The sequence below is a fragment of the Hyperoodon ampullatus genome, assembly GCF_949752795.1.
Source record: "Hyperoodon ampullatus genome assembly, chromosome: X".
Taxonomy (NCBI): domain Eukaryota; kingdom Metazoa; phylum Chordata; class Mammalia; order Artiodactyla; family Ziphiidae; genus Hyperoodon; species Hyperoodon ampullatus.
This window is the reverse complement of record NC_136913.1, coordinates 92,493,762-92,515,007: the sequence shown is the minus strand read 5'-3', so window position 1 is coordinate 92,515,007 and position 21,246 is coordinate 92,493,762. Positions and strand designations below refer to the sequence as shown.

The following is a 21,246-nucleotide window of genomic DNA, read 5'->3' as shown; positions in this document are numbered from 1 at the left end:
CAAAAAGAGATTTAAACTGGGATTCGGAGAACCTGTTACATGTGGTAGTGATGATGGTGATAGGGAGAAAAACAAGGACAAAGGGCCTCACAGAAGAAGCTTCGTGGGTTGGAGAAAATATCTGAAGGTCAGAGTGGTTAGGCATTGGTAGGGCAGGGGTGGCACTGTTAGGTTGGAAAGGTAGGCAGAGGCCAGATGATGCAAGTCCTTTCGGCATGGCAAAGTTTAGATTTTATTTGAAGAACAATGAAAAGTCACTGGGGGGTTTTGAGAAGAAGAGCAATGTGCTCCGACCTCGATTTTTAGAGGATCGCTCCAGCTGCCATGTCGAGAAAGTAGTGACATGGTTATATTTTTGGAGGAAGCATTATGTGAAAACATGAAAGAGAAATGACTTCGGTAGAGGGAACAGCAAGTGCAAAAGCTAGCTCTTTTGGTTTAGAAACAGAAAGAAGACCAGAGTGGCTGAGGCATGGTCATGTGGGAGAGAGGGGTGTGGAATCAGGTCTCATCACACAGGGCTTTGTAGTACATGGCATGAAGCCTGGATTTTATTCTAACTGGGACTGAATTCCATTTTCCACGGGATCACTCTGGCTGCTGGGTGGAAGACAAGACTCTGTAGGGGGGCGAGAATAAGAGGGAGACCCGCTGGGAGGTTACTGCAATAGTCCAGGTGGGACAGGATATTGGCCTGGGCTTGGATGGATGCAGCAAAGGTGGGAAAGGGGATGGATTTCAGAAATGCTTGGAGATTGAATCAATAGGACTTGATCTTTAAGAGATGTGGGGGTGTGAAGAAGCGGGCGGTTTCAAGTATTTTCAAGCTCAAGGCAGGGAAGGGTTTAGTGGGATTGAGGGACTGAAAGGAGCCCAGTGTGGCTGGATCTCAGTGTAGGGGACAGGAGGCATGCAGGGAGGTGAGAGGAGATGAGGTCAGAGTGGTGGGCATGAGCCAGGTGATTCATGGCTGGATGAGGACATGGAAATGAGTCTGAATGTACTCTAAGAGCAGTGGGAAGCTACTGAAGGGTTTTAAACAAGGTGTGGTTTGGTTTTATTCTAAAAAGGCACTTTGGCTTCAGTGTGGGTAGTGAGCTTAGAGGGGGACAAGAGAAGCAGGGAGATGAGTTAGGAAGTTATTGCAGAGGTCTGAGGATGAAGTCTTGGAGATGGTGCTGGGCAGATCTGAGATTCATTTGAAGTGGAACTGATTCGTTTTCTTGAATTAAACTCAAGTATATATTGGAGTCTAAGCCTTATTAAAGTTTTTATTATCTCCTCACTTCATTTATATATTATGTTTTTATTTCCCCTCTCAGTTCTAGAAAATTTTTTTTCTAAAACATGTGAGTTTGCTACTCTGATTAAGCCCTTCCTTTCCATGTACTTAATTTCTGGGGAATTGGTGAGTTTGGGGGATTCTGAAATGCTGCAGACCTCACCCTGTAATACACTTCGCTGAACACAGTCGTAATGATAAAAACGTTAAGAAACATTTTATTCCTCTTAGATTACTGATTTTGCTGTAATAAACTACAGTACATTAAAATCTAATCTTTTCTTAGGGCAATTAACCTATTAATAGCATATTTAACTTTCAAAACCTGTTCTGTCAGCAAGCAAGTACTTAACATAGTCTGAATTTTCTGCTTTAATAACTGAGGAGTCCTGCCTTTTCTTGCACATCTGGGACAACTGGATGGATGGACGTCTCTGGAGCATTTGGAAATTGTTAGGAAGTTACATAATTACTTAAGGATACCATAAGCGTATCTTTCTACTTCCAACTGCATCAAAATGCAAATCAAAACACACTGCAAACTGGGAAACTTAGAATTAAAGGTTTACCTCCAAGTACTAGGTTAGACACCATTCCTCCTCGGTGGGAGCACTTCTCAGACTGAAGTTGTCCCCTTCAGAAAAGAGATACTGCTAGTAGCGGGGCTATGAATGGATTGGGCCCAGGAGTAAAGACATTCTGTATCCACATCATGAAACCATGAGAAGCAAGGAGTGCAGAAGCATCCCTTAGGCTTGCTGGGGACCTTGAAGGCAGGCTATAGGGGATGGGGAAGCACTGATACATAAAATGGAAGGAGATAATGTATTTGCACAGCAGTAAAGACATAGGCGTAGTATACTGTTGTTGAGAAAGAGGCAAGCAGCCCTTGACATCTGGGACCTGGCCTGGCACTACCAATCAGGCTTTGGTGTTTTCTTGTTGAACATAAATAATTTCACAGAGCATCAACAGTAGAGAAGGTCATTCTGTGCCATGACAGATCAAGACAAAAACAAGACCATTCCATAATCATGTCTGAACCCAGTCAAAATATGAGCAGCATCCAAGTCACAAAAATGACCAGACATCTCCCATCCTGGCTAACATGAGTGAGTGTTGCTTCTTTACTAATTATAGCTGTAGCTTCAGGTTAGTCTTCCCCACTTACAAATAAGGTTTATTTAGAAATCCAATCACAGAATTACCCCCTACTTTCTGACAGTATCCAAATCCAGAACAAAGCCAGCTAGAGTGACCTACTCAGCTTGGTTTTCCCAGGAATTTCCTGGTTTTAGCACTGAAAGTCCCAAGTTCCAGGAAATCCCTGTCTCAGGCAAACTGGGCTGGCTGGTCAATGGCCTGCTTCCTTAAACCCTCCCCCAAATCATCTGAAGCAAGCCCAAATCCTATAAATCCTTTCTTAAGCCCTCTTATTGAGATACCCCATCGTTTCCCATGGTGTGCATTCTACCTTTGCTGCAGTAAGTAATAAACCCAACTTTTTCAACTACAGGTCTGTTCCTAGGAGCCTTTGCTTGGAGGGCATTGACATCAGTAAGACATAAAGAGGCACAGCATTGTGGAAAGGCTAGGAAGGCCTAGCATGGAAAATGGGATGGAAGGAATGAAGAGATAGCGGCAACCAAGGAAGAGAAGGGGGTCCACATCCCTGAGGGGGGCTAGAGTGTGGTTTTCTGAAAAGGTGGTTTTTAGGGGTGATAAAAGATAAGGTGATAGAACACTCAAAGATTGGTTCAAGATGGCAGAGTAGAAGGACATGTGCTCACTCTCTCTTGCGAGAGCACCGGAATCACAACTAACTGCTGAACAATCAACAAAAGGAAGACACTGGAACTCACCAAAAAAGATACCCCATAGCCAAAGACAAAGGAGAAGCCACAGTGAGAAGGTAGGAGGGGCGCAATCACAATAAAATTAAGTCCCATAACTGCTGGGTGGGTGACTCACAAACTGGAGAACAATTATACCACAGAAGTCCACTCACTGGAGTGAAGGTCCTGAGCCCCATGTCAGGCTTCCCAACCTGGGGGTCTGGCAATGGGAGGAGGAATTCCTAGAGAATCAGACTTTGAAGCATAGCGGGATTTGATTGCAAGACTTTTTGACAGGACTGAGGGAAACAGAGACTCCACTCTTGGAGGGCACACACAAAGTAGTGTGCACATCGGGACCCAGGGGAAGGAGCAGTGACCCCATAGGAGTCTGAACCAAACCTACTACAAGTGTGGGAGGGTCTCCTGCAGATGATGGGGGTGGCTGTGGCTCACCCTGGGGACAAGGACACTGGCAGCAGAAGTTCTGGGAAGTACTCCTTGGCATGAGCCCTCCCAGAGTCCACCATTACCCTCACCAAAGAACCAGGTAGGCTCCAGTGCTGGGTTGCCTCACGCCAAACAACCAACAGGGAGGGAACCCAGCCCCACCCATCAGAAGACAAGAGGATTAAAGTTTTGCTGAACTCTGCTCACCAAAGCAACAGTCAGCTCTACCCACCACCAGTCCCTCCCATCAGGAAACTTGCACAAGCCTCTTAGATGCCTCATCCACCAGAGGGCACACAGCAGAAGCAAGAAGAACTACAGTTCTGCAGCCTGTGGAAGGAAAACCACATTCACAGAAAGAGAGACAAAATGAAAAGGCAGAGGACTTTGTACCAGATGAAGGAACAAGATAAAACCCCAGAAAAACAACTAAATGAAGTGGAGATAGGCAACCTTCCAGAAAAAGAATTCAGAATAATGATAGTGAAGATGATCCAGGACCTCGGAAAAAAATGGAGGTAAAGATCGAGAATATGCAAGAAATGTTTAATAAAGACCTAGAAGAATGAAAGAGCAAACAAACAGAGATGAACAATACAATAACTGAAATGAAAAATACACTAGAAGGAATCAATAGCAGAATAACTGAGGCAGAAGAACGGATAAGTGACCTGGAAGACAGAATGGTGGAATTCACTGCCACGGAACAGAATAAAGAAAAAAGAATGAAAAGAAATGAAGACAGCCCAAGAGACCTCTGGGACAACATTAAACTCAACAACATTTGCATTATAGAAGGAGAAGAGAGAGAGAAAGGACATGATAAAATATTTGAAGAGATTATAGATGAAAACGTCCCTAACATGGGAAAGGAAATAGCCACCCAAGTCCAGGAAGTGCAGAGAGTCCCAGGCAGGATAAACCCAAGGAGAAACATGCCAAGACACATAGTAATCAAACTGACAAAAATTAAAGACAAAGAAAAATTACTGAAAGCAACAAGGGAAAAATGACAAATAACATACAGGAGAACTCCCATAAGGTTAACAGCTGATTTCTCAGCAGAAACTCTACAAGCCAAAAGGGTGTGGCATTTAAAGTGATGAAAGGGAAGAACCTACAACCAAGATTACTCTCCCCGGCAAGGATCTCATTCAGATTCGACAGAGAAATCCAAAGGTTTATGGACAAGCAAAAGCTAAGAGAATTCAGCACCACCAAACCAGCTCTACGATAAATGCTAAAGGAACTTCTCTAAGTGGGAAACATAATAGAAGAAAAGGACCTACAGAAACAAACCCATAACAATTAAGGAAATGGTCATAGGAACATACATATCAATAATTACCTGGAACATGAATGGATTAAATGCTCCAACCAAAAGACACAGGCTTGCTGAATGGATACCAAAACAAGACCCATATATATGCTGTCTACAAGAGACCCACTTCAGACCTAGGGACACATACAGACTGAAAGTGAGGGGATGGAAAAAGATATTCCATGCAAACGGAAATCAAAAGAAAGCTGGAGTAGCAATTCTCATATCAGACAAAATAGACTTTAACATAAAGACTATTATAAGACACAAGGAAGGACACTACATAATGATCAAGGGATCAATCCAAGAAGAAGATGTAACAATTGTAAATATTTATGCACCCAAGATAGGAGCACCTCAATACATAAGGCAAATGCTAACAGCCAGAAAAGGGGAAATCGACAGTAACACAATAATAGTACGGAACTTTAACACCCCACTTTCACCAATGGACAGATCATCCAGACAGAAAATTAATAAGAAAAAACAAGCTTTAGATGACACAATAGACCAGATAGATTTAATTGATATTTGTAGGATATTCCATCCGAAAAGAGCCGACTACACTTTCTTCTCCAGTGCACACAGAACATTCTCCAGGATAGATCACATCTTGGGTCACAAATCAAGCCTCGGTAAATTTAAGAAAATTGAAATCATATCAAGCATCTTTTCCGACCACAACACTATGAGATTGGAAATCAATTACAGGGAAAAAAACGTAAAAAATACAAACACATGGAGGGTAAACAATACATTACTAAATAAACAGGAGATCACTGAAGAAATCAAAGAGGACATCAAAAAATACCTAGAGACAAATGACAATGAAAACATGATGATCCAAAACCTATGGGATGCAGGAAAAGCAGTTCTAAGAGGGAAGTTAATAGCAGCACAACCCTACCTCAAGAAACAAGAAAAGTCTCAAATAAACAATCTAAGCTTACACCTAAAGGAACTAGAGAAAGAAGAACAAACAAAACCCAAAGTTAGTAGAAGGAAAGAAATCATAAAGATCAGAGCAGAAATAAATGAAATAGAAACAAAGAAAACAATAGCAAAGATAAATAAAACTAAAGCTGGTTCTTTGAGAAGATAAACAAAATTGATAAACCTTTAGCCAGACTCATCAAGAAAAAGCGGGAGAGGACTCAAATCAATAAAATTAAAAAAGAAAAAGGAGAAGTTACAATGGACACTGCAGAAATACTAAGCATCATAGGAGACTACTACAAGCAACTCTTTGCCAATAAAATGGACAACCTGGAAGAAAGGGACAAGTTCTTAGAAAGGTATAACCTTCCAAGACTGAACCAGGAAGAAATAGAAAATATAAACAGACCAATCACAAGTAATGAAATTGAAACTGTGACTAAAACTCTTCCAACAAACAAAAGTCCAGGACCAGATGGCTTCACAGGTGAATTCTATCAAACCTTTAGAGAAGAGCTAACACCCATCCTTCTCAAACTCTTCCAAAAAATTGCAGAGGAAGGAACACTCCTAAACTCATTCTATGAGGCCACCATCACCCTGATACCAAAACCAAACAAAGATACTACAAAAAAAGAAAATTACAAACCAATATCACCGATGAACATAGATGTAAAAATCCTCAACAAAATACTGGCAAACAGAATCCAACAGCACACTAAAAGGATCATACACCATGACCAAGTGGGATTTATCCCAGGGATGCAAGGATTCTTCAATATACTCAAATCAATCAATGTGATACACTATATTAACAAATTGAAGAATAAAAACCATATGATCATTTCATTAGATGCAGAAAAAGCTTTTGATGAAATTCAACACCCATTTATGATAAAAACTTTCCAGAAAGTGGGCATAGAGGGAACCTACCTCAACATAATAAAGACCATATGCAACAAACCCACAGCAAACATCATTCTCAATGGTGAAAAACTGAAAGCATTTCCTCTAAGATCAGGAACAAGACAAGGATGTCTATTCTCACCACTATTATTCAACATAGTTTTGGAAGTCCTAGCCACGGCAATCAGAAAAGCCAAAGAAATAAAAGGAATACAAATTGGAAAAGAAGAAGTAAAACTGCCACTGTTTGCAGATGACATGATACTATATATAGAGAATCCAAAAGATGCCACCAGAAAATTACTAGAGCTAATCAATGAACTTGGTAAAGTTGCAGGATACAAAATTAATGTACAGAATTCTCTTGCATTCTTCCTATACACTAACAATGAAAGACCAGAAAGAGAAATTAAGGAAACAATCCCATTCACCATTGCAACAAAAAGAATAAAATACCTAGGAATAAACCTACCTAAGGAGGTAAAACCCTGTACTCAGAAAACTATAAGACACTGATGAAAGAAATCAAAGATGACACAGACAGATGGAGAGATATACCATGTTCTTGGATTGGAAGAATCAATATTGTTAAAATGACTATACTACCCAAAGCAATCTACACATTCAATGCAATCCCTATCAAAGTACCACTGGCATTTTTTACAGAACTAGAACAAAAAACCTTAAAATTTGTATGGAAACACAAAAAACCCCCAATAGCCAAAGCAGTCTTGAGGGAAAAAAACGGAGCTGGAGGAATCAGACTCCCTGACTTCACACTATACTACAAAGCTACAGTAATTAAGACAGTATGGTACTGGCACAAAAACAGAAATGTTGATCAATGGAACAGGATAGAAAGCCCAGGGATAAACCCACACACCTATGGTCAACTAATCTATGACAAAGGAGGCAAGGATATACAATGGAGAAAAGACAGTCTCTTCAATAAGTGGTGCTAGGAAAACTGGACAGCTACATGTAAAAGAATGAAATTAGAACACTCCTTAACACCATACACAAAAATAAGCTCAAAATGGATTATAGACCTAAATGTAAGACTAGACATTTTAAAACTCTTAGAAGAAAACATAGGAAGAACACTCTTTGACATAAATCACAGCAAGATCTTTTTTGATCCACCTCCTAGAGTAATGGAAATAAAAACAGAAATAAACAAATCGGACCTAATGAAACTTAAAAGGTTTTGCAAAGCAAAGGAAACTACAAACAAGACAAAAAGACAACCCTCAGAATGTGAGAAAATATTTGCAAACGAATCAATGGACAAAGGACTAATCTCCAAAATATATAAACAGCTCATGCAGCTCAATATTAAAAAAACAAACAACCCAATCCAAAAATGGGCAGAAGACCTAAATAGACATTTCTCAAAAGAAGACATACAGTTGGCCAAGAAGCACATGAAAAGTTGCTCAACATCACTAATTATTAGAGAACTGCAAATCAAAACTACAATGAGGTATCACCTCACACCAGTTAGAATGGCCATCATCAGAAAATCTACAAACAAGAAATGCTGGAGAGGGTGTGGAGAAACAGGAACCCTCTTGCACTGTTGGTGGGAATGTAAATTGATACAGCCACTATGGAGAACAGTATGGAGATTCCTTAAAAAACTAAAAATAGAATTACCATATGACCCAGCAATCCCACTCCTGGGCATATACCCTGAGAAAGCCATAATTCAAAAAGGGTCATGTACCACAATGTTCATTGCTGCTCTATTTACAATAGCCAGGTAATGGAAGCAACCTAAATGCCCATTGACAGACGAATGGGTAAAGAAGATGTGGTACATATATACAATGGAATATTACTCAGCCATAAAAAGGAACAAAATTGGGTCATTTGTAGAGATGTGGATGGATCTAGAGACTGTCATACAGAGTGAAGTCAGTCAGAAAGAGAAAAACAAATATCATATATTAACGCAGGTATGTGGAACCTAGAAAAACGGTACAGATGAACTGGTTTGTAGGGCAGAAATAGAGACACAGATGTAGAGAACTAACGTATGGACACCAAGGGGGGAATTTGGTGGGTGGTGGTGGTGGTGTGATGAATTGGGAGATTGGGATTGACATATATACACTAATATGTATAAAATAGATAACTAATTAAAAAAAAGATAATGTGATAGATGGTAAAGCCTTGAGCTTTTGTAGGATGAGGAGGACGAGTTGTTGCCCTACCCTCTGTGCCTAAACAAAACCCTAATGAAAGACAGAAAAAACAAACACAATTTTGGCTTATGTTATAAAATAATGACTCAATCTTTAATGGTCTAGGGGCTGATCATAGAGTTTTCATATCCACACTCCCTTCCCTATGTTTGTCAACTGAATCATATAATAGTTTCTATATAAGAGAAATTTCTGGGAAGGAAGAACTCCAGTGACACACTAGTTGACAGGTTTTATAACGGCAAAACACTAAACTTACAATTTTAATTCTTTGGGGTTGAGATCGTTCAATGTTAAAGATCAACATTCATTAAATAAAGACCCTAAAACCGTGCCTGACATATATTAAATGGCAATAAATATTAACTATTACAATTACTATGATTATGCTATCTTTTCAAACGTGCTTATTTTAAAACGGGCAATGCTGTAGTATTAAAAAATGTTTTTGATCACATATCCTTGATTATATTGGAAGTATATATTCAATGATAAATGTAACTGCTTTGTTTCTTAAATTCTGCTCAGAGACATATACTCAAATGACTGTGCATGCCTTTTGGAGAGATTTACTGTTTTGGTCAGTCTTTTAAATTCAGTGGCTGGGCACCTACTTTCCAGTAGTTGGCCCTTACTGCATGATGCAAAGCAAGTTTGGAAAACATGACTACTATTTAGTTTGATGCTGTTTATACTTTTAAAAAAGCAGAAGATTTATAAAACAGAAACAGACTCACAGACAGAAAACAAACTTATGTTTACCAAAGGAGAAAGGTGGGGAGGAATAATAAATCAGGAATTTTGGGGTAACATATACACACTACTATATATAAAATAAACAATAAGGACCTACTGCATAGCACAGGGAACTATACTCAATATTTTATAATAACCTATATGGGAAAATAATCTGAAAAAGAACATATATATATATATATATATATATATATATATATATATATATATATAACTGAATCACTTTGCTGTACACCTGAGACTAACACAACATTGTAAATCAACTATACTTCAATTAAAAAAAAAGAAAGAAAATTATCCTAAAGAAAGCAGGGGAGTGAACAGCAGAATGTGGCTATGCATGTAAAAGGAAACCTAGAATACTCAGAATCTCTAAGTTGAAACATAGAGCAAGTAGGTTCCTTAGAAAAGGTTTAATTTCTATTTTTCAACAGAAAGCCACCTCATTTTATTTCTACAAAAATAAAAGTCACTCGTAAAATTATAGGAACATGCAGAGAATGTTTATGAAGTGCTCTTAACTTCAAAAGAAAAAAATGTGAATGCCTGGGTTCTCGAAATGTCCAGGATATGTTAAAAAAGGTAGCAAGTAGAGTTTTGTACATTTACAATAATTTTGTACTGTTAAAGACGATGTTACCTAGTTTTTGATACCCAGAGAAACAAGCAGCTTGTTTTTCAAAGATTAGTACTAAATTGCCATACTGTAGGTACACAACCTGGATGTTCCACTCTACTACTCTTAACACAAATTTGTCTTTTTCTTACAGTTCTGAAATCTGGTTGACTTAATTTACATTAATCTTCTCAGAGGCCAAACTTGGTGGTGAGAATACCAATTATCCTGGTATTGTGTTCGACCAGATCTTACCCTGTTTGAAATTACCATTTTTCTCCTTTGGCCAAGTCTGGGGTCAAAAAAACCTTTACCCACCTACAGTATAGAAAACTTGTTTCAGAAGTCTACTTCTTCACTGGTTTAAAACCATTTATTTGGAAAGTGGCATTTTTTACAAAATGAAAACAGTAATTCTAAGAAGTAAATTCCTTCACAAAATTAATAAATTAGATAATTATATTTACTTAAGAAGTCATAAGTAAACATTTTTAAGGGAAATCTTTACTTTTGGTGTGAATTACAGAGGTATCCAATTTCAGCCTTACCGTTTTCAATGTATAATGTTTCTTACAGAGTAGTTTTATATATATTAGTCCCACAGACATTAAAATCTCACATGCATACAGCAGAGAGTTGAATTCTCATTTCTGTAAACATTTTTCACACTTACAATATGCTACTGTTTAATCATAATAATGAATCCGTTTTGCAGTTACTGCACACTTGAATACATACAACCCTGAATCAAACTGAAAAGTAAAAATTAAGAATGAAATTAAAATATTTATATTTTCTTGAATGTTTACAGGTAAAGGCACATTTATTAAAAAACAATTATGTAATACACACTGAGAAAACTAGTAGAGCTAAGAACATCATGAAAGAAAATAGGAACCACTTCATGAATTGCTTTTGACCTTGGAACAAATTAATTGCCAATATTAAATAATAGTAAAGTAATTCAGAGTAGTGCCAGGCAAGAAAATTTAAAATACACTTGTTTTACAACCTCGTTGACAGACCCTAGAGTCACTGTAGATGGAAATACCATGTTAAGATAAACAAAGACATTAACCCTCTTTGGGAATCAGTTCTTACTTACCGAAATTTGCCATCTGTATCGTCTGGTTGCCAGCCTCTGGAACATTGTAAATCACAACAGCATCAGCATTTTTTCTGCCTGCTGCTTGAATTTTTTCTGAAAATGTACAATTACCTCTTTCTATCAGTGCAATCCAGGGCTTCTTAGTATTAGTAAACTCAGTGTTGTAGTCACAAGCTTGGTAGTTACTGTTCTTAGGGATGCCCACCACCCCCATAGCATTAGCCACCGGTGAAGCTAATCCATAAACACCACATTCACATGTCTCTGTTGAAGTGTAGTTGCTGGTTTCATTGTAATAAGCCACAGTCACATGGGCATTCATTGAAAAAGGCGCTGTGATTTTAAATAAAAAGGTAAAAATTACCAGCAGCTGAAAACAACTGGACTTATTCTCCTGGTTCATTGCTCATTCATTTGAGCATAAAATTTAAGATGTCTGCTGATATTTCCAACTATCAGTCACCATTTGTCCACTCAGGTCCCCACTAAGCAGAAGTTTGAAATTTCAGCTGCAAGTAGGTAACTGATCTCACCTCTAGCAACGTAAGCTCTGAGTACATCAGCTCTATTTCACTTTACTTAGCTACATTCCGTTTTGCCTGCCCCTCCTCCAACTGTACACACATGTAACCCTTAACCAGGACTACCTTAGCAATAAATAACACCATCAACTTTATTATACATGTCAACTTATCAGGACTGGATGACTTCCTTCACTGACATTTTTTTCTTCTTACTGTTCCAGCTAATGAACTTTCATAAACATGGAGTGGATTGGAATGAGGAACTGGACTCTTGGGATTACCATGTGACAAAATGAAAGTCACCTCTCTCAGATCATCTAAAACACCAAACTGGTTTTCCAAGCCCTGCTGAAATAATGCTATCAACCAGTTCAGCCAGAAGTAAGTTAAGATCCATCATTTTAATTGCTACGGCATTGGTAGAATTGATTTCACAGCCTTTTTTTCTCTTCTTTGTGGAATTTTTCTTAACAGGCTCCCCAAGGAACATCTTCTGCTACCTTTGTTTATTCATTGAAAAGGAAACATATTCCAGTCCCTAGAGATCCTTTCAAGTACAAGGCCTTGCCCATGGTGGGCACTCAAATATCTGTTGATGCATTCCATTAATTTTTATGTCCCATGTGTTATACTCTAACAAAAGACTGTTCAAGGTTTATCTTTTAACATGTAAAATTTTTAATTCTAGTTCTTTCAAATGTGTAGACAGCTTTAGTTATTTCATCGCTTCCTTTACTGTAAGCTCTGTTTTGGGTTTTTTTTGCATTCTTTTTTAATATATTCTTTTTTTAACATGTTTATTGGAGTATAATTGCTTTACAATGGTGTGTTAGATTCTGCTTTATAACAAAGTGAATCAGGGGCTAGTGAAGGAGTAGATGAATGGACAAAAAGACAAACAGAGATATCAGGAATCTGACTGGGCCAAGAGTCAGCAAACTACACAAATAGGCAACAGGCTGTCAGAGAAGCAGAAAGACACCAGGTCAAAAGGAAGGCAGACACAATGGTAGCCTGAAGTCCAAGGAAAATAGTCTGAAATAAGGAATGCCACTAGAGTCAAGGGGACAGGACAACAGAAAATAGGAAACTTTGTTGAAGGACATGATCAATAAAGCTATTTTACCCCCCACACACTTCTTGTCCGTTCTTGGGCATCTGAGGTATTAGCGTTGGAGTGAACCCTGAAAGTGGGAACCAACAGTTAACAGCAGAGGAGAGTTCACGGAATCTGCAGTAGAACCTGATGGATAAATCTCAGCAGATGCACAATAGAAATATGAACCTTTTTATCCGGTTACAGTTGCTGATGACTCATATCTCCCTCACAGTACCTGGTATTAGTAACAACTTACACACAGTAATCACAATAATTATTCATGAAAAGCTTAAAGGTCTTGTGTATTAGCTTATGGTCTATTTCAGAGTAAATGCAAACAGTTTATTATTTTGCTATTAGCACTATCAACGACGTTTAAACTCATAATAAAGACTGTATTCACTAGATAAAGAAAACTATCAAACTGAAAACAGAAGTGTTATTGTCAAAATAATTAGCCTGCTAATTGCTAATAGACATCTGTGATAAATTCAACATCAGCATTCAACAGGCAATTCACTAGTAAAGTTGTAGAAATTTGAGTTAACCTTCTCTACCAGTTATTAAATTGCTTCTAAAGCAACATCATTATATGCTTTTAAAATGGCAGCTTTCCATAACACTTTGTGGCAGTGCTGGTGAACTTCGCTAAACTATTTTAAATTGCTCTGAAGGTTGAAGTGCATGACTTTGTATGGTAACCAGCATTATATACCTTGTATGTAAGTGCTTTTATGTTTCCTTGTATGGCTTTCACAGAGTCATAACTTACAAAGATAATTTTAGATTGTTTTTAAAATTTTACAGTTAAGTAAAATTAGTCCTAGAACGATAAATACCCATCAGTGCAATTTTCCAGTTAAGTCTTAAGGTAATTTGCTAGGGAGGAGGGTGAGTGGTCTAGTACTTATTCAGTGTTTTTAAAATTTTGACTGTGGAATACCTACATTAGACTCACTTGGAAGTTTATTAAAAGTGAAGATTCCTGGGTCCTACTACCAGTCAGCCTGAATCAAAATTGGAGGAATATATATAGGAATTCACATTTTAAATAACTCTCCAGGTAATTCTTACACACTTTACAATTTAAGAACTTTATTTTTTTTATTTTTTTATTTTTTTTCAGTATGCGGGCCTCTCACCGCTGTGGCCTCTCCCGTTGCGGAGCACAGGCTCCGGACGCGCAGGCCCAGCGGCCATGGCTCACGGGCCCAGCCGCTCCGCGGCATGTGGGATCCTCCCAGACCGGGGCACGAACCCGCGTCCCCCGCATCGGCAGGTGGACTCTCAACCACTGCGCCACCAGGGAAGCCCTACAATTTAAGAACTTTAGATCGTACAAGTTGTACATGATGAATAGTACGGGATCTAGTTGTAGTTTTATTTATTTATTTATTTATTTATTTATTTTTGGCTGCACGTGGGCTTTCTCTAGTTGCGGTGAGTGGGGGCTACTCTTTATTGCGATGTGCGAGCTTCTCATTGCGGTAGCTTCTCTTGTTGCGGAGCGCAGGCTCTAGGCACTCAGGCTTCAGTAGTTGTGGCATGTGGGCTCAGTAGTTGTGGCTCACGGACTCTAGAGCGCAGGCTCAGTAGTTGTGGCACACGGGCTTAGTTGCTCCGCAGCATGTGGGATCTTCCCGGATCAGGGATCAAACCCGTGTCCCCTGCATTGGCAGGCGGGTTTTCTTAACCACTGCACCACCAGGGAAGTCCTAGTTGTAGTTATGACAGATTAGCTGCTGTCATTTTATTTCAACCTCATCGTGCTTCAACTTCCAATCTATAAAGGTCTGATGTTTTATCTGTACTTTAGGTGGTTCTCTGAACTTTTCTGAAGTTATCTTAAAAACCAAAAGGTTGGGCTTCCCTGGTGCCGCAGTGGTTGAGAGTCCACCTGCCGATGCAGGGGACACGGGTTCGTGCCCCAGTCCGGGAAGATCCCACATGCCATGGAGTGGCTGGGCCTGTGAGCCATGGCCGCTGTGCCTGCACGTCCAGAGCCTGTGCTCCGCAATGGGAGAGGCCACAACAGTGAGAGGCCCGTGTACTGCAAAAAAAAAAAAAAAAAAAACCCCAAAAGGTTGTGCAAATGCTGACACTGCAACAGCTAGTGTTATGTCCTCAGGAAAATAATAACCTCTCCTGGACTTTTTCTTCTTTTACACAATGAAAGAGATTGGTTTAAAATTTATCTATCAAGTCTTTTCCAGATCTGCCATGCTAGAACTCTATGAAAATGAAAGTTATTTCAAAACTATCAATTTTTAATTTTTCCTTATCAGAACAATTGAAGAGGAAGCTGCATCAAGAGCAGATGAAACTATAGCACCTAGATAGGAGGTAAGTTCAAAGTACTGGGTTAAGCTTGATCTCTAATAAAACTAACAAGTGCTTGAAACAGGACTATATACCAGTGGTTTTCAAACTTGTCTGCACATTAGAATCATCTGGGGGAGATGTTGACTCTCTTGACGCCCAGGCTACACTCCAATCAGAAACCTGGGGTGGGGGTGGCACGTAGGCATAGTAATTTTTTAAAATTAACTTATTTATTTATTTATTTATTTATTTATTTTTGGCTGCGTTGGGTCTTCGTTGCTGCATGTGGGCTTTCTTTTTTTAGTTGTGGTGAACGGGGTCTACTCTTCATTGCCCTGCGCAGGCCTCTCACTGTGGTGGCCTCTCTTGTCGCGGAGCACCAGCTCTAGGTGCGTGGGCTCTAGAGCTCAGGCTTAGTAGTTGTGGCGCACGGGCCTAGCTGCTCTGCAGCATGTGGGATCTTCCTGAACCAGGGCTCAAACCCGTGTCCCCTGCATTGGCAGGCGGACTCCTAACCACTGCGCCACCGGGGAAGCCCAGGCACAGTCATTTTTAAAACTCCACAGGTGATACTAATATGAAGCTAAGTTTGAGAACCACTGTTATGTTTCAAACATTTAAAACTACTGGACTTTTTCAACTACTTGTACCTTAATAAATATTAAGTATCTTAGCAAAGGTACACAATATTAATTAAGGCATAGAGAAGTGAATCACTCATCTCTTAAGCAAGGAACATTTCAATTTTTTCCATATGATTGAATAACAGCTATGGCAAACCTACCATTTAAAGATGACGAGGACTTCCCTGGTGGCGCAGTGGTTAAGAATCCGCCTGCCAATGCAGGGAACACGAGTTTGAGCCCTGGTCCGGGAAGATCCCACGTGCCGCGGAGCAGCTAACCCTGGGCACCACAACTACTGAGCCTGCGCTCTAGAGCCCGTGAGCCAAAACTACTGAGCCTGCGCTCTAGAGCCCTTGAGCCAAAACTACTGAGCCTGCGCTCTAGAGCCTGTGTGCCACAACTACTGAAGCCCGTGTGCCTAGAGCCTGTGCTCTGCAACAAGAGAAGCCGCCGCAATAAGAAGCCCGCGCACCGCAACGAAGAGTAGCCCCTGCTCGCCGCAACTAGAGGAAGCCCGCATGTGCAGCAATGAAGACCCAACGCAGCCAAAATTAATTAATTAATTAATTAAAAATAAATAAAAAATGAAGATGAGGAAGTACAGGGCTGTGTTTCTAATAGAATACAGGTACCCCTTGATTATTCATAGCAACTTCCAATTCTGCCTTGGGTGACTCTGACTTGGTGTATGTTCAAAAGAAATTACTTTTAGTATTAGCCCAAGCCAAATAAAAGAAATAGTCACAAAGCCATATCCAGCTACAAAGGAGGCAAGGAAAAGTATTCTTTATTCTAGGTAGCCATGTACTTAGCTAAACATGGAGAGAAGAACTATTACTATAGAATAGGTATTAGGGTACAGCTAGCAGTCTCTGCTAACCTTCTTATAATCCATTCTCCTTCCAGGAGACAGTGACCACTCTAAAACATGAATCGAATCAAGGCATGTCACTGGCCACAAACCACTTAATGGCTTCCTAGTGCTCTGAAGATACATACTAAAATCCTTACCATGGACTATAAAGCTCTGTGTAATTTGCAAGAGCCTTTGCCTGTCTGTCTCGTCTTGTATCCTACTTTCCACACTCCAGCCATATCAGTTCTCATTCAAGTTCTCAAGCATACGTTGGGCTGCAAGGCTTTTTCACCTCAAGTTCACTTCCTCAGGAAAAACTTTCCCAATGCACCCTGCCAGCTTCCTTTGTGAAATTTATCTTATTTATTTGTGCAATTATTTGAATGTCTTTCTCCTCCACAGCACTGTAAGCTTTATGACAGTAGGGGCCATGTCTGTTTTTGCTTGTATTGTATTGTGTTCCTAGTGCAAACCCAGTGCTTGCCATAGAGTGGGCATTCAAATACCTTGGATATATGCTGCAATAACTGGGCTCATTATTTTATGAGCCCCAGGATTTAGAGAAGTTTATCTCACAGTAATCTACTAGGTGAAAATTTATTATTATTCAAACGTTTTACTTTGTGCTCAAATTAGAGTTTAAAGAAACAGACATTGGAGTTATAAGCCCAACCTTAAAATTTAATTGCCTTGACAATTTTTTTTTTTTTTTTTTTTGTGGTACACGGGCCTCTCACTGTTGTGGCTTCCTCTCCCATTGTGGAGCACAGGCTCCGGACACACAGGCTCAGTGGCCATGGCTCACGGGCCTAGCCGCTCCGCGGCATGTGGGATCTTCCCGGACCGGGGCACGAACCCATGACCCTGCATTGACAGGTGGACTCTCAACCACTGCGCCACCAGGGAAGCCCGCCTTGACAATTTTACATTAAATCATTTAGTCTTTTTCTGTTTCAGTTTCCTATCTACAAAACAGATATTAAAAACGTTGTTAGGGGCAACTCCTAGATCTTAAGTGACTAGAAGTCACATGCAATAATCTCAGAATAGCATCAGAAGTACTCAAATTTTAAAAAAAAGGGTTACTTGATTTTCAATGAAAATGTGCATATGATTAAAAACACCTAAAATATTTCAGATTTCTGTTCTGAAAAAAAAATACATATATGTATCAATCACTGAAAAGGCAACAAATTAGGAAGAACATTAGCAATAAAAATAACTGGGATTTAAATATTTCAATTTTTTTGTTATAATGAGCTGCTATAATTGATAATGGTCTAATCATAACTTTAAAATGTTCTTCATAGAAAACCACATTTTCATGACACACATGATAATAACACAAAGACATTTTTACTGTTCTAATAACTATATTAACATACCAAAAGAATCATACAACTGGATGGGACCATTATTTTGCAAATTTTACAGATAAGAAAACTAAGGCCAAGCAGTTTAAGTGGCTTTCCTTAAAGTTCCACAGGGATTTAGGGACAGACCTGTGGTTAGCTTTAAATCTATTTTTTCAAAATCTACTTTTTATTTCTTTAGTATAAATGAAAGCAAAACTTAGGGCTAGAAGTGGTATCAACATAACAATGTAAGAATGAGGGATAATATTTAGTGGGTGGTGTGACCTAGACCAAGAGATAAGTTTTTATCTAATGTTTCCATTTTGGAGATGTGACACTAATGTAATATGACTTGACTCAAATATAATCTCAAATAACTGAAATCTTCAGATAATTCCCAAATCTAGTTTTATGTATTCATTTTAACACTTTTCCCTAAAATTTCCTTACTAAAAACAACAGATTACTGAAATAAGCTGTACTGAGTAATACATATTTCACCTCCCATCGATTTACCTGCAAATTCATGGGTAGCAATGCTTAAAAAAAAAAAAGGAACTGTACCTGAAAAGGTAACTAGTAAAATAGCAACCAGCTCAATTATAAACCATATAAATGACTTCAGAATAATAGAATTGGTTATAATCTATAGTCCATGTTGGCAGAAGGTATCTAGCTAAAAACAACAAATATTATTAGTGTCACCAAATAAGGGTTTCAAATTTTTTAAAAGACCTTGTCTTAATATGAATAAAATTAGTGCAGGATAATTCCAACAAAGAAAAGTGGCAGGATAAAGATGTACTCAGATTCTTCTTTTAATAGTTTATCAAAGTATTTCAATGTGTAGATCTCATGTACCATCTAAAATTAGAAACTTCAGTGAAAGATTGTGGTCTTGTGGTAGACTATGTAATATTTCATAATTTACTAACTGATTTGTTAATAAAAAAGTGACACCACAGTAGTATATTTGTGTTGCTTTGGAAAGAATCAACACATATTGTCACTTGAAGATAAGGTCTTCTGATGTAGTTTGCTATTTTTCTTAGGAAACTGCCACAGTAGCTATCCAATTTTGCCATAAACTGGAAATGTGGACACAGATGTTTAACTCCAAATTTGGATAGAAACATTACTATAATATAAAACAAATTGCCATGGAAGTTGTTTTTAAAGATCCTAAATCTTTTTTTAAAATTAATTAATTAATTAATTTATTTATTTTTGGCTGCGTTGGGTCTTCGTTGCTGTGCACAGGCTTTCTCTAGTTGCGGCGAGCAGGGGCTACTCTTCGTTGCGGTGTGCGGGCTTCTCATTGTGGTGGCTTCTCTTGTTGTGGAGCATGGGCTCTAGGCGCCCAGGCTTCAGTAGTTGTGGCACACGGGCTTAATTGCTCTGTGGCATGTGGGATCTTCCCAGGCCAGGGCTTGAACCCGTGTCTCCTGCATTGGCAGGCAGATTCTTAACCACTGTGCCACCAGGGAAGCCCAAGACCCTAAATCTTAATAATGAGTTCATATTTCTCATTCAATATAAGAAAAGAAATTACACCTGTTAAAGTGTGTAGTTTTGCAATCTCGGCCTGAGTTTTTCAGTCAATAGCCATTTAAGTATTAACTTTTTCCCTTCTCCAACTTTTATGAGGCACTAAAACTGAATTGCCTGTTAAAGTTTATAATAGCTTAATACGAAAGCCCAGATTCTGTTTGATAAACAACAGTTTTCAACCCAGATGGAAGAATCATATTCACTCATTTAGCAAGCACGTGTAGGTCTAACATAGGCCAAAAATATGAAGGAAAAACATCAAGTACATTCAAAATTAGATAGGTTTTAACTTCTTTAATAATACAGTCAAAATTTTAACATGAGAAGGATTCCCTATTTTAATTAATGTTTAAACACAATTTTAAAGAACAAAAGATCGAACAAGTTTATGAAAAAGCTGTAGCATCTGTCTTTAGGTTCATGATGCCCAACACATTTAAAATGTATAGAATATGAAATTACAGAACCACAGGGCTAGAAGGAAGCCTACAAGTTAATAGCTTAACTACAATCAGATTCATCTTAAAACAGTACTTTTTTTTTTTTTGCAGAACACGGGCCTCTCACTGTTGTGGCCTCTCCCATTGCAGAGCACAGGCTCCGGACACGCAGGCCCAGCGGCCATGGCTCACGGGCCCAGCCACGCCGTGGCATGTGTGATCCTCCCGGACCAGGGCACGAACCCACGTCCCCTGCATTGGCAGGTGGACTCTCAACCACTGTGCCACTGGGGAAGCCCGAAACAGTACTTTTTAACTCAAGTGATGGTCATTTTGGCTCATCTAACTAACCACGTAGATGTCAATCACAGAATCTTGCACATGTGGAATGGCCATTTACAGTTAAAATGAAGTAAGATAGACAATCAGAATAAAATCAATTCCCTTAGCTACTCTTTTATACTTTCAATATGAGCACTTAAAATGTTAATTTGAGATAAATTTTCACTATTTAAACTCACATTACATGTAGCAAAATTACAAATGAACATAGAAAGAATACAGACATACTGTAGCCTCTGGCTTTAAGACCACACACCGGTCAAAACATTTAGAAATTCAAAGGATATGAAGCCACATTAGGGAGTAGAAAACCTTAAAACAATTTAATTTAGCATGCTCTTTGTACAGCTGACCAAACTAAAGACCAAGGCAAATGGAACATAACAATCCATGTGTGCTTTTGAAAATGACAGAAACTACCTTGGTTTTGAGAAATTCAGGTTGACCACTTTAGGAGAATTTAATCCTCAAATCAGCAATTCAAAATTCCCCATTATAGCCAAATAAAAATAGAAGGATGTTAAATGTCCATGAAAAGTTACTCTTAAGTTGGGATGCCTTATGCTGAGGCTTTAGAATAAAAGTATACTTCACAAATAGAACAGTGAACACAAATTATCACAAGTCAAGATAACAGTCATATAGAAAGAAGATGAACTTTCTTGATACACACAAATTGTTTCAATGACCTTTCCAAAGAATGAATTTAAAATG

The 21,246-nt window shown here is 38.8% G+C and overlaps 1 protein-coding gene across 1 annotated transcript in view; it reads right to left on the bottom strand.

The window, feature by feature from the left end:
* The window catches only part of RNF128 (ring finger protein 128), a gene marked incomplete at both ends in the record, with an annotated part of 95,102 nt that extends 83,282 nt beyond the window's left edge, over positions 1-11,820 (bottom strand). The window contains one exon of the mRNA XM_079727421.1: positions 11,415-11,820. Within this exon, the coding sequence (XP_079583547.1) occupies positions 11,415-11,820 (406 nt within the window). The remainder of the gene's footprint in view (positions 1-11,414) is intronic.
* Positions 11,821-21,246: the final 9,426 nt, after the last annotated feature.